Below are 14257 nucleotides of genomic sequence, written 5' to 3'. Positions count from 1 at the left end.
CCAATGCACGTGCATCAAGTCTAACCAATGCACGTGCAAAATAGCTAATCAATGCGCACAGGCCACATCTTACCAATGCACAAAAAAGCGCACCGCTGGTAATGTGATTGAAAGGTATTTGAATGTTTTACTTCTTTCATTATGTTAAGACTTGATATATTTCGACGCATCATCTCATCTCTACAAGTATTCCAGAAATCTTGAAATATTTTATGTTTACCTGAAGAGAATCAAGTATGTACAGTTATATGCCTATAATAGCCATTGCACTAGCGTAAAGTCAAAAAATGTTAAGTCTAACCAATGCACGGGCATCAATACTAACCAATGCACGGGCGTCAAGCGTTAGCAACACACCGGCGTAAAGTCTTATAATGCAAGGGCATCAATTCTTACCATTGTACACATGCGTAAAGTCTAACCAGAGGGTGCACTAGCGTCAAATCGAACCAAAGGACGGGCGCCAAGATTAACCAATATTTCAATAGTTCACTCAGTGCCCTTGCGCAAAATTTAACCAATGTATGGGCGCTATGTATTTCCAGTGCCCTTGCGCCAGGTTTACCTAGTGACTCTGCACCAAATCCAACCGATGCAAGAGCTTCAAGGCGAACCTGTGCAAGCGCCTCAAGTCTGAACATTGCACGTGTGAAAGTCTTAACTAGTACACGCGTTAAAAATCTAACTAATGCACGCAGGTCATATCTTACCAATGGGCAAAACGGGTATTTGAATACTTTACTTACATCATTATGCTAAGAATTCATATATTTTGAAACAGAATCTTATCTATACAGTTAGTATAATCAGCGACTGAAGAAGTCTAAAAGTTTAATTTTGCCAATTGATTTTGTATGAATTGTAAGGTTAGCCCTAACTTACAACTAAGAGTCTTGAAAATGACAATCAAGGAAAATATTATTATTTAGAAATTTGATTCTACCAAATATTCAGTCTTGTAGGGTCATTTTAGAAAAATTTGAGACAAAATTCTCTTTTACAAACACAGTAAATCTATATCGTCATACAGTAAGATTGAAGTTTTCCATTTGCAAAATCTAGGCTATTCTATTCTATTTCAAATATTCGTGAATCGAATGAAAATCTAACACTCTTGGTACTCAATATTCATTAAATATATTGTGTTGTAGTCTAGCCTTAAGCGAAAATGGGGCCTCCAAACCCAAAACAAAAAAATATTTATATAGGCCTACCTCCATTTCTCAACCAGCAAACGCGTCGATTTGTTTTCTTTTCAAACATGGCGCCCGCAATTCTCTATTTGCACGACAGCGTCTCCAATGTAATCAAAAAACTAAGGGGAGTAATTCCTCCTCAAACCACTATTAATTTCCAATTTAGCAATAAGTATTAACCTTTTCAAAGGAGGAGATCTTATATTGTCGATTTAAATTTGAAGAACTTATCTCTTATTATTAACGAGGGCCTCACACTAAAATGTTAATTGTTGAAACGTTATAGACTGTAAAATAGATTTATTCAAAAGTACAAATATAGAATAAGTGGACCTACACACACATAATATACACATTAGGATCTAATACCTTGAAATTATAAGGCATTGCATCACGGAGGTTTCTAGATGTAGCGATTTGATAGGAATTTATGATCTAGCTCTCGACAGTAGGACTGTAGCCTACAGCTGTACGTGTAATTTGTCGAGGGCTCTGATTGACTTCATATTATGTTTTGTATTCGGAATGAATTTATATAACTATTTGGCGGTAGTTTGTAATTGTTTGACATTGAGAAGATGGTTTCTGTATAGTATTCAGTAAAATATTAATATCCCCTCAGCCCTGATGGTGGCATCAGTGGCGGCGCCATTGGGGGTAGAGGGTGGTACGGGAGGGGCATTTGCCACTCTAGAAAAAATTTTTATCGCCCACAATTGTACCCCAACTTTGTTTTAGAAATATTATTTTTATACATTTTGGCCCAAAAATATGTGTTAGAATGCTCCATATTAGAAGGTAAGACGCCCCTACAGAATTGCCATATTTTGAATTTCAGTCTGTTTGACAGTAAGTCTCCATATTTTGTCAGTCTGTCCCTATTTGTCTCGGGAGGTTGACGCCGTCACTCTGCAGCATTCAAACCGCTAGAGTTGGGTAACTCTTGTTTTCCCTCCATCTTTAATAATGCAGAACCATAAATTCTCAACCAGGTTTGCAAGTAAAAAATAGTATGGATACGGTATCTTAAAGATAATCATGTGTTTGTACGGAAAAGATTGCATGATAAAATATCACTAAACACACTTATATTACATGTAAATTTGATATTCAGTTTCAAATTGAAAGAAATGACTCAATGGGTTATCTACTGGTTTTAGGGCTTGTTTAATATGCCACGCGCTCCATTTCCCTTACGTAGCTAAAAATAGTTCGCCCAATTCTAGATATTTCGTTCAAATCTATAATTTAAATAGAAATATAATAATGCTATTCTACTTCTATACATTTCTAAAGAGTGATATTTAAATCACACGTGCAACGTTAAAAACCACACACATTTATTTCACATCTTTTATGACTGGGTATAAAGATTTGCAATTAACTTTGCTTTGATAAAGGATTCGTGAATGGTTTCGTGGAAAATTAAGTTTGGTTTGATAAATTCAAATCTGGTTTTATCTTAAAATAAGAAATAATATATGACCATTCTGACTATATATGACATAAACACTGTACACATAACACTGAGAAAAGGGCCTGAAAACCTATAACAACGTTTGTGACAGGTATTTCACACCAGTTGGTTTGACTTCTTGTCGGTTTATTTTCCTCACAATATCATTAATAAAAGAATATATTACTATCAGTACTGGTTTTATGAGAATAGTCAATTGAATTATAAGCGTTATATTGAAGATTATAACAATGTTATTCATACCCGTATACCTTACAAACACCAATTACCTTTACCTTAGGTTATTAAAGGTTTATAGTGTGTTTTGGAAGTATATATGGAAGGAGGTATATCGCTTATGTTCGGAAAGATGCATCAAAACAAAAAACACAGGTATATAGTTTGTATAATATTCAACGCCTTGATGTGATCAAATAAAATACCCAAAATATCAGACTTTATTTTAGTGTTTAAATCAGTGATTTCCACGCCTTATTGACAACATTTGTTTTTTTATTTAAATGGCTTTGTTATTAAAATTTATTGATAAATAGACTTCATATGCATAACATAGTTTAGTATATAGGTTGATTGTTGCATAATGCAGGTCTTTGCAAATATTTGATACTTGAACCGTTCCGTGTAAGAATCTCAACACGTAAGCAAAATTTGTATGCATAAGTTTATGACATTTGATACGTTTGATATGCACACACAACTTCCATTGTACCTGGACAATTAGCTGTTTTTCACATCATTGGTGATTTGGTATGATATATCTATTTCTGTTAATCAATAATAATTATTTGCTTGTTACCGATTTAACATTGTTTTATAGAATTGAAAGATAGCTGACCAAACCATATATGCAGTTGAGAAGATTTTGGCGTAGGTCAGATGAACTCTCTGTAAAATGAAACTTTGCTTATGATTTGGACTACAGAATGCTACAGAATTGAATGTCCTTTTTGTAAGAGAGATTACGTAACCCGTATAAATGCTGTTGACTCTATACTTATTTGTTTTCGGAATTGGTAGTTGAAGGTGCAATATGTGACTACTTTGGTAGCCTCCGAAGATCAATCAAGAATGATACCTGCTGAAAGCTTGCTGTTAATCATCTTATATATTTCGTTATTTTGTGATATATATGATATAATATGTTATGTTATTAGGAAATTAAATAATGCGGACGAACCCCTTTCAATAAAGCCAAAATATTCAAGAGATCATTATCATGATATTGTACGACAGTAAGTATAATATATTAATCCATTTTTTTTCAAATCATTTTCTGTCTGTGCAAGTTCTTCCATTTTTAATAAGAAGTTCGAAGGTTGAAAACGATGGACTTCTTAACTGCAAACTGAATCCAAATAATCCACCAAAAGCTAAATTACTATTTTTAGATAAAAGATGACCATAGCTTGATGATGTTATTAAAGATATAAATGCAAAGAGTTCATTGAGGAAATAAAGATATGAGAAGCCCAAGAGCTTTAATTGTGATTGCTATAGACATAGCCTAGCCATTGATGACTGATTTCTTGTGGTTTATTTCAGACACAGAATTTCTGAAAGTCGTGACGAGTTTAAAGATACTACGGGGTCCACAGAAAGACATGAAATTCAAAACAAACTTTCCGAAGCTGTTAAAATGTTCCAGAACAAGAAATATCTCCCATCAAGTGAGAGCAATAGGAGTGACAATAATTGGGAATCGATGAACTTTCCAGGTCGAAAAGTCAGTCGTGTTTATACCTCCAAAGCAACCAGTTTTCTTTTATCACAAGCATTGCTAGACAGTACTCAACCATTGATGGGCAAGAGTCAGGATATAGTTGTAGGATTACCCTCCAGAAAGGTGTCAGAAGACAATTGGGAAGCCAAGAGAGTTCGTTCGCGCAAAATCAGTCGCGTTCTTAAAGCTCCCGATACCACAAGTTTGCTTTATGCCAAGACCCTAGAAGGAGACTCGAGACTGAAATCTGTGCCAACATTTGAAGAACCCGAATCTCCTGAAATATAAAATTCGGAAGAAAGTGGTGTATCGACTCCTTAGATAGAAAAGGTGTCGTGTTTTTAGACTTGAATGGTATGCCTTATTCAAGAACTTACTTCACCGAAATATTATTTTTGTATGAGAATTGTGAGAATTTATAAGTTAATAAAGCCCATAACATTGAAAGTGTTCTAGAAAATTAGAGAAAATTATATATCATTGAATTGAGTTGGATATGAATGGAAAGCAGCAAAAAAAAACCAACATCATTAATGAAACTGGAACCCAATTTGTCATGAGGGCATATCCAAAAGACGAGTCGTTCCCATAGATCGAGCTTAATCATGGCTGGCAGGTGTTTTCTCATATCTTTTAAGATGGCACTCTAATAGGTTTAGGGCCTAGCTAAAATGGTTTGGCGTATAGTCGGCCTACCGTAGGCTATAACTTGGTGGGCATCACTATTATAATCAGCCCGACTAGAAATAATTAAAGGAATGGGGGTAATACTAGTCTGACTACGTTCAATGTGCTTTGTGCATAAAGTGATACTATGGTATTGTCATAGATATCATAGCTAAGGGGAGGCAACTACAACCTATCCTTCAATCTATGACTACAGGCTACAAATATATTTCTGAAGAACATCATTACGTATTTTGATTTTTGTACTGTAGTTTATTCTGTAATGGTTATCCTTCTCACTGATTTGATTTCTTCATAAACTTTCGTCAGTTTGTAACACCCCTCTTAAATTTTCTGGAAAGTAGAATTAAAAATTAAAACGATACTTTGGTTTATTGTAGCCTTTGATGCACTGGAAATTAAAGACACCAAACTTATCTCTAGTTATCTCCCTTTCTCTACATGTAAACAGTAAATAAAGAGAACTTTTTTTCAGCCAACCATAGTTTGGAACGTTATCCACATCAAAACGATGCCCACCTTATGTCAATAGTCTTTGTATCTTTCCCCTTTACATATACACCCGTTTAGATGATCAGGTAGGTCAAGACATTTCAGATGACATTGATTTCTTATTTTCAAAATCATTACGAATACGGTAGCCTACTGAACGGTACCACATATTTGCCAGTAAATAAAATAAACCGGTAATCACATTTCGTCCAATACTGAAACATCTGTAGCCTCTCTCTACTTATTTTGATAGTTGTAAGGTCTTAAAAACTACACCCTGTTTCAATTTCAAATGCTTTGAATCATGGAAAAATGCATTCACTGAGCTGGATCTTAACCACAGATGATGATTTTCAAATGTGGCAGTCCACAATCGTTTTGAAGCATTTTATAAAAATTCTTAGGTGGTCATTACCGTCATTTTGATGGGGGTCCTAGAGCCTCGGAATCGTCAGAACTACACTCTCTGTGTTCTTGTTTTAAAACTTTCCTTGAGGGGGGGGGGGGGGGGGAGACGTCCATGATTGACTTTCACATGAACGTTGAAATTCAAAAGTTATAGGGCCTATTATATACATGATTTTCTGAGTGTAAGGGCTGATACACATCATGTTTTGTTTTTTAGTCAAAATACTATAAAGAAAAAGCCAAGTATTAGCCCATTACAAGCTTATCTCAAAAAGGTCCTTTCAAATTTCAAAATGACACGTTTCATTGTAAGAGAACTTTATTCATGATGATGAATTTTCCAACTAAAATCAATGAAATTTTATGGCAAAAAAGCTGAACATAAATCAATTCGAGAAATTAAACGACTTGGTTTTAATCAGATGTTTCTGTGTACTCACTTCATATGTAGCTATTATATTGTTGTGGAAGCAAGTAATTTGTATAGAATAGACTAGGTTTTTGGGGTATGTTTTTGGAGTGCTCATTTTTAATCATATGTTATTGTTTTTTTGTGTTTGATTTTTCTGCTTTAGAGTCGATCTTTTGCTAGATCAAGGGCTATCTCTTTAAAACCATTCATTTCAAAATCAAAATCCAACTGATCTTGAGCTATAAGCTTAAACTTTAATGCTCTACAACTGATTTCATATCAAAAAGCTTTAATTAGAGAAAATTATTTTTTATAACAAAATTCAAGGAATCTAGGTAGACTCATATGAAAATAATGTAACATAGTCTTAATCAATCAAAACAATAACTCAAAACACATGTATAGAATATGGGATAGCCAGGTAGAAGAACAACTTAAAATAGAGTTCAATCAGGAAGAAAAGAAAAGTTAATCTTCAGTCACAATGACTGAAAATAAATTCACATTATTTAATGTATATGGGCCATTTATGGGCCTTTTTACATCATTCTGATTTTCAGTCAACTGTCTGTGTTTCTGAAATTAAAGATTATTAAATTATGTCCAAGGGATTATGAGATAAAATACATGATAAAAATTGATATAGTTCAGATTCACAGACAATGGATTGGATTGGTGCAAACATCAATTCTATCAGTGTCTCCCATACACAAGAACAGTTCAGAAAAAGTCTTTTTAATATCCCTTTAACTTGTAACAATGATATCCTGGTTTGTAATGACAGGTTCAAATAAATAATGTTAAATATATTAAGGAGCTCTACAACCTAAAGTTTTATACAGCAATATTTTATTTTCCAGTGTAAGTGTATTATCATGATGATTTGGATAATCAAAATTTTATACCTCTCAACCTACATTTTGGCTGATACAAATAATGATGATATTGAAGTAGATCCTAATGGTTATATACTATATTGTCCATGTATGGGTAAGAATAGTATGAAAATCTTTAATCCCTTTGTCAATGATCAGCAAGGGCATGTGGTATTTCTTTACACTGTTTAAGAGCTTAAACTTACCCACAAATAGTATGGACTTTAGTACAACTTATACATCTGTCTATTGAAAATTAGCTCAAGTTACTGTTGCTTACTCTACATTTTTTGATGATATATTTAAGATCTGATTTGTTCCAAAGTAAAATGATCCCTTTTGATTTTGGTCATTTGTCTGAAGATTGCATAGTGTTTTTTTAGGTTCTGTTTTAATATTTCTAATCTGAATATTGCAATGGATCTCGTACATGTTAAAGGAATCTAAATCAAACATTGATGTGGAAAGTGATGATAGAATTGGTTTCTCTAAAAGATTTAGATAAAATTTATTATTAGTATGGAAGTTTACATGTTGAAATGGGAAATCTGTAAAAAATGAATTAAAAAATAAAGTTTTGTGGTTTATGTAGATATATGATATTTTGTTTTGTTTTATCAGGAAGATTTGGTAATCAGGCTGATCAGTTCCTAGGGTCAGTTGCTTTTGCTGAAGCTTTAAACAGAACATTAGTTTTACCACATTGGGTGGAATATGATTCTTCTAAGCCATCAGTAAGTATATTCTTTATGGAACCTTACCAACTATTGTGAGTTGAATCGTCTGCTGAGTGATTTAAATACTTCTTCAGGGTAATTTGTTGCTTCAAATCATTTGTAAAGATATACACATTTTCCTTATCATGCAGCATATTTGAGTCTTGAAGGTTATTGATGACTTGTTTATTTCTAAGGGCTGCTGATGACACACATTTCAATGAAAGTTTACCAAAATGGTGATTCCCCATTTTTTCGTATCTGAAATTTTCAGGATCAAATACCATTTGATAAGTATTTTAAAGTAGAACCCTTACAGAAATACCATCGTGTGGTGTTGATGTCTGATTTTATGGACAAATTAGCTCCGACAGTTTGGCCTCCAGGAGAGAGAACAGGTGAGTTGGGGTCTGTGGAAAATATTTCTTACTACATAGAGGTTTGGAGCTATTATCTGACAGTAAAATGTTGCTTAGTATGCAAAGACTACACACTTCCGTTTGTGATTCAATACATGAACATGTGCATTTTTTTGTTGTTTAAGCACTGATTTTATACAGTATAACAAGTCTATTTGTATATTCTTAATTACTATTCCTACCTGAAAATACACTGGATTGTTTGTGTTAATGTTTTGAATTGCTCTTAAATGTGGACAAATATCTTTTCCTCACTATATAACTTTTTAATATGTATGTTTATCTCACAGGTGAAAAAGTTATTTCCTGAGAAAAAGGATTTTTTTTCTTGACTTGTTTTTCAAAAACACAATCATTCTAATTTGTGAATGTATATTTCAGTGTTTTGTTACAGTGAAAGACATGGTGCTCCTAAAGGAAATGAATGCAATGCTAAGGAAGGAAATCCGTTTGGTCCATTTTGGAATCATTTTGATGTAGATTTTGATAAATCTGAGTTATTTTCTCCTTTATATTATGATACTAGTAGTGCTCATCAAATACAAAGATGGAAAGACAAGTTAGTATTGACTTGACAATTTTATTAAGTAATATCGTTAGTGAAGCAGGGAATAAATAAATTAAATAGCAGAATCAGTGTTTTGATCAGGAAATAAACTTAGAACCGGTGTGCATGAGGTTATATTTATCAAAGATCTCAACTATAGAAAATATAAAAAGGGTAGGCTAATGCAACTGTCATGGAAAAGTTGCAAACTAAATGGTTGTGTTTATCCTTAGAAGAAGATCTTTATTTTATCTGTCCAAAGTCTTTTGGATTCAAATTCTGATATTTTTAACCAAATGTTAATAATAGTTACCAATAGTTGGATCAAAACATTGCACAAAAATCAGTAGCCTTGTCAGAAACATTTTTATCAGATATTAAAATGAAATTCAGTGTTCATCTGAAAGTGAAGTAAATTCCAACTTTTTTCACTGGGCCAATTTTGTCAAGCTAACTAACTGACAATAAAACTAGGTCTAAGCTGTTGATCAAGTATTGAAATCATTAAAAATACATTTCTTTTTATATCTAGATATCCTCCAAGTTTGTTTCCTGTTATGGCATTTGTTGGTGCTCCAGCCCCTTTTCCTGTTAAAAAACAGCATTTATTTATACAAAAATATTTAAAATGGTCAGAATATATTGATAATAAAGCAGAAGATTTAATAAGAGATAAAATAGAAAAACCTTTTATTGGTATACATTTAAGAATAGGGTTAGATTTTGTAAGTAATAAATATGGTTTTTCATCAATTTTGATTTTTTTTGTAGTGGACACTATAGTGAGGATAATTTGTCAGTGGGTACATGTTTAAATGTTAAAAATGTTTTGATGACCATATGGACATACCTGGCCAAATTATCCAAATTATTATTTATTTTCTATTAGAATACAATATGAAAATAAATCCTAGATTTCAAATTGAAGACTCCTCTGGCAAAATCTTACATTCAAATTTGCCTAATTCCAACCTATGTAGCTACCAAAATCTGTATTCTCTTGAAGGCACCCGTAGGTTATGCATTTATTGGACTTTGACAGCTATGTAATGCTGTATATAATTAATGTTTTGATAATTTTTAGAAAAAAGCATGTGAACATATCAAAGATACACCAACCATGTTTGCATCAGCTCAATGTATGGGATATAGATCAGAGAAAGGTAAACCTACCTATGATATGTGTTATCCATCAGTTAATACTATTGTTAATGATGTCAAGGAACTAGTTGTAAAATATAAAGCTAAAACAGTGTTTGTGGCCACAGATAGTAGAGATCTAATAGAAGATATGTCTAAAGTTATCAAAGATGTAAGTTTAGCAAGCCTGTTACTTTTCATTGTATTAATCACATCTCATCACCAAAATCATACTTCCCTAAATAAAGTAAAAATTCAATGACTATGCTTGTTTCTTTAAGTCATTAATTTGGTTCAGTGAGTTAGATGCTTGCTCCATCATCTGAAGATAAAGAGGGACTGACATGGAAAAAGCATCTTGTCGTTTGGACTTTAAACCAAGGCCTGTATACAGGCTGTGCACGTTAAAGATCCCTCGACAGTTGGTAATTGAAAAAGAGCAGGCTAATGCTGCGTCAAGGCAAAATTTCCCTCATTGCACCCTGCATGGCGTTGTCCGTCCTCATTAGCCCACATGGTGCAGAAAAGTAGGACGTAAAACTCCATTCATTTCATTTCAGATTTTTCAATCCAATTTCCCACTGTCAATGATGCATGACAGAGGCTTCATGTGCTACCTACTGTGCATATTAGTTGGAAATCGAAAAAAAGAGTAGGCTAGTGCCACTTTCCTGTCAAAATTCCCCTCATTACACACTGCATGGTGTTGCCCATGTTCATAAGCTCAACCAGATACACGGAATAGAACATTAAATATTTATTTCATTTCAATTTAATATACCTGAAAAATAAGATCTTATTCACTAGTAACACCTGTGCTTCATAAAATAACACCTGCAACCTAGGAATATTAACCAACCTTTCAAAGTGAAGTTTTATTACATAACCTGAATAAAATCATGCTGCTACAAATCAATAGATTTTGTATAATTAAGCTGCAAAAGATACATTTATTATCCATTTGAACTGTAAAATTAAAAACTTTTTGTTTTTCAGGTCAAATTTGTTCGTCAGCCATCTCCCGTTAGTTCTCATGTAGATCTTGCCATTTTACAGAAATCAGATCATTTTATAGGAAACTGTATCTCAACTTTTACTGCCTTTGTGAAAAGATTACGTGATGTTGAAAAAAAGGAGACAAGTTTCTGGGCTTTTAAAGATTCCAGTGCTAAGAAAGATGAGCTTTAATTTTAGTTTGGTTTTAAACGAGGTATTGTGTTGTAATTTCATATGACATGTTGTCATCCTACTTTTCTGCACCTTATTCAGCTAAATGCAGTATGCAATGAGGATAATTTTTCCAAAACAATAACCCAAACTTCTGATTACTGTGTAGTTCTACAGTTGGAATGACAGAAAGCTGCTGTCCTTGCAAATTAGTCCTTAATGCACACAATATGGCATTGCCCTTATTCAGCTGTGAATTAACTTTATTATTATTATTATTAACATTATACCATTAAAAAATATATATTTTCCTAAAAATATTTAGTTACCACCTTAAAGAGCACAATTTCAAGAGATATTATTCGCCATTTTTGTCCAATCGTACTTTAGTCTCAGAAATGGAAATTTTTTTAGCTAAACCAATCAGTAATAGTGTTCACAGCTAACCGTCGAAATTTGAGCCTTCAAACCCATGTGTGTCCAGAATTATCTGTGTTTGAAAATTAAAAAGATGGCTCATCCTTTTTTGAGACTCTGCTATATATAGAAATAGAACGTGAAATTGTAAGGCAGGTATTTTTGAAGGAATTATGCGATTTTCATTCATATCTAGCAGTTCTGTAGGCTATTTGCATATATTCAAGAGACCCAAATCAACCCCCTAAAATGGCGAAGCTGTTCCTTTCAATAGTATGGAATGAAAGTAAAATCTTTAAAAAAAATATATAATCTAAATAATTCTTGATGCGCAAGTGATATTTCATGCATTTTTATCAACTCCCTTTCATTACATCAATCAATAGATTTTAAAACAGCAAGACAGTAAACAAGACAGTAGTTAGATAGTAAGCAGTGCTAAATATGATATATATTTTTGACAGTTTATTTTATTATTTTATTTGATAGTATATTTTTATTTGTTGTTTATGATGTGTAATATTTAATGTATCATGTTTATGTAAGGGATAATAATTGAGGTTATTTTTGGAAAAAAATAAATGGAAAGAAATGATTCATACTGCTTGATTTTAACTAACAATAAAGTCAAATACAGATAAATTTTTGTGTTTGCATTGCAAAAGCTCTGGTACAATATGTCACTTTTCATGTTGCATAAATTTTTGGGGGTGTAATTGATCATACATCCCCAAAGAGGCCAATGGAACATATATGGCTAAATATATGCTTTAAAACTATTAGCAAAAACACTTCCAGAAAGTGGGCTCTAATTAAACTGGAGTTATATCTGCTGTTAAAGTAAATATTTGGAGAAATACATAAGATGATTATAATAACTCAGAATGTATTTATTTGGAACAATACAATAGAAAAATAGTGAAATAAGATATATTTTGGTAGTAGGAAGTGAATACTGGTAACAATAAAACAACAATTAAAAGATAAAAAACAAATACATTATAACTTAATGAAATTTATACAGCAGGTGTTCATATTAGAATCTACATCATTAGATTAACAGGTGTAATCTTGGAATGATGTAAAATAAACAAATTTGACAAATTATAATGATGTTCATATGAATAGGCAAAATACGTTACATAATATAACAAAATTATGTTGTTACTGAGTCTGGTGTGACTTGACAAAATATATTATGTTATATAGTCTGACTAAACATAATATCATGTTACATAGTATGACGTAACATAATTTTATGTTACAAAGTCTGACTTAACAAAATGTAATGTTATTAGTGTGACATAACAAAATATATAATGTTACATAATTTGACATGACAAAGTACCTTACATTGTCTGACATGACTAAATATGTGATGTTACATAGTCAAACATGACAAAATATATTATGTTGCATAGTCTGACTTGACATAATATGTTATGTTACATAGTTTTACTTGACAACATGTAATGTAACATAGTATGACCTGAAGAAATATATGATGTTACATGGTCTGACTTGACATAATATGTTATGTAACATAGTATGACTTGAAGAAATATATGATGTTACATAGTCTGACTTGACAAAATGTAACGTTACATAGTCTGACTTGAAGAAATATATAATGCTACATTGTCTGACTTAACGTAATATATGTTACATAGTTTGAAATGACAGAATATATGTTACATAGTCTGACATGACATATGATATAACAGAGTGACATGATAAAATACATAATGTTACATAGTCACACATGACAAATTCATTATGTTACTTTTCAGACTTAACAAAATATATAATGTTACATATTATTCAACAAAAGTGAACATGCTGCTATGAAGTCTTTGCAAAAAAAAGATATGCTGTACTCTTACAAATGGTACAGGACCTTTCAAGGACGTGTGTTCCCGTAACCTGAGGCAAAATATTATGACTAATTAAAAACAAGAAAGAAACCCTAACTCATCAATAGAAACCGTTATTAACGTAATTTCCTAAAGCAACAAATAAGAATTCTATTCATAAAATTATCAATAAAATTTCATTGAATTACTATGGCACTACATTGTTCTAATAACCTGGCCTGAAACATGCAGACCTTTTTCATTTTATGTATTTAGTGTTTAATATATTTGGATAATATACAGGCAAACAGTATAGTATTTTTCACAAGATAAAAAAAGATGTCCTCATTTATAACCTCTTAAAGAATCATGTTTTTTTTTCTTAAGAAGAATTTATAGTTTTTACCACGCCTTTTTATTGTATTTTATACAACTTCAAAATAAATTTGATCTGGAGTTTCAGGCCAGTAACAAATATAACTAACAATAATGAACAAGGCACATTGACTTACACAACAATGAAATAATGCACATTCAGGTGTTAATACAATATATTATATATTAAAGATTACAGTGTTCCAAAATAACTGATGGTGCATTCAAAGATTATCCATAAATATGTGGCCGACATAATTTATTCAAAAATAAATGAAACATATAAATATATAATTTGAAATTGGAATGTAACTATAAGGGTTAAATTTAAGTCATCCCTTTTGTACATGTTGAAG

At 32.0% G+C, this 14257-nt stretch overlaps 2 protein-coding genes across 2 annotated transcripts; both read left to right on the top strand.

Annotated features, from left to right (window-relative positions):
- The first annotated feature begins 2989 nt into the window (after window positions 1-2989).
- On the top strand, window positions 2990-4837 carry LOTGIDRAFT_238183 (hypothetical protein). Its single transcript, XM_009049347.1, has 3 exons — window positions 2990-3045; window positions 3491-3905; window positions 4216-4837. Exons 2-3 carry the CDS (start codon window positions 3742-3744, stop codon window positions 4679-4681), a joined length of 630 nt encoding a protein of 209 aa, XP_009047595.1. The 5' UTR covers window positions 2990-3045; window positions 3491-3741; the 3' UTR covers window positions 4682-4837.
- A 1620-nt stretch (window positions 4838-6457) lies between these two features.
- Window positions 6458-12312, top strand: LOTGIDRAFT_225179 (hypothetical protein). Its single transcript, XM_009049346.1, has 8 exons — window positions 6458-6486; window positions 7253-7382; window positions 7889-8001; window positions 8258-8381; window positions 8784-8961; window positions 9482-9674; window positions 10034-10261; window positions 11086-12312. The coding sequence occupies exons 2-8, from the start codon at window positions 7268-7270 to the stop codon at window positions 11275-11277; spliced, it is 1143 nt and encodes a 380-aa protein (XP_009047594.1). The 5' UTR covers window positions 6458-6486; window positions 7253-7267; the 3' UTR covers window positions 11278-12312.
- Window positions 12313-14257: the final 1945 nt, after the last annotated feature.

The sequence above is a fragment of the Lottia gigantea genome (assembly GCF_000327385.1).
Source record: "Lottia gigantea unplaced genomic scaffold LOTGIsca_134, whole genome shotgun sequence".
In the NCBI taxonomy this organism is placed as follows: domain Eukaryota; kingdom Metazoa; phylum Mollusca; class Gastropoda; family Lottiidae; genus Lottia; species Lottia gigantea.
This window is presented reverse-complemented; position numbering and strand designations above follow the sequence as displayed.

Coding starts and splice junctions, on each gene's coding strand:
- LOTGIDRAFT_225179 (XM_009049346.1), top strand. CDS start 7,268: ATGATGATTTGGATAATCAAAATTTTATACCTCTCAACCTACATTTTG. Junction 7,383..7,888: donor ACTATATTGTCCATGTATGG/GTAAGAATAGTA, acceptor TTGTTTTATCAG/GAAGATTTGGTAATCAGGCT. Junction 8,962..9,481: donor ATACAAAGATGGAAAGACAA/GTTAGTATTGAC, acceptor TTTTATATCTAG/ATATCCTCCAAGTTTGTTTC.
- LOTGIDRAFT_238183 (XM_009049347.1), top strand. CDS start 3,742: ATGATACCTGCTGAAAGCTTGCTGTTAATCATCTTATATATTTCGTTA. Junction 3,906..4,215: donor TATCATGATATTGTACGACA/GTAAGTATAATA, acceptor GGTTTATTTCAG/ACACAGAATTTCTGAAAGTC.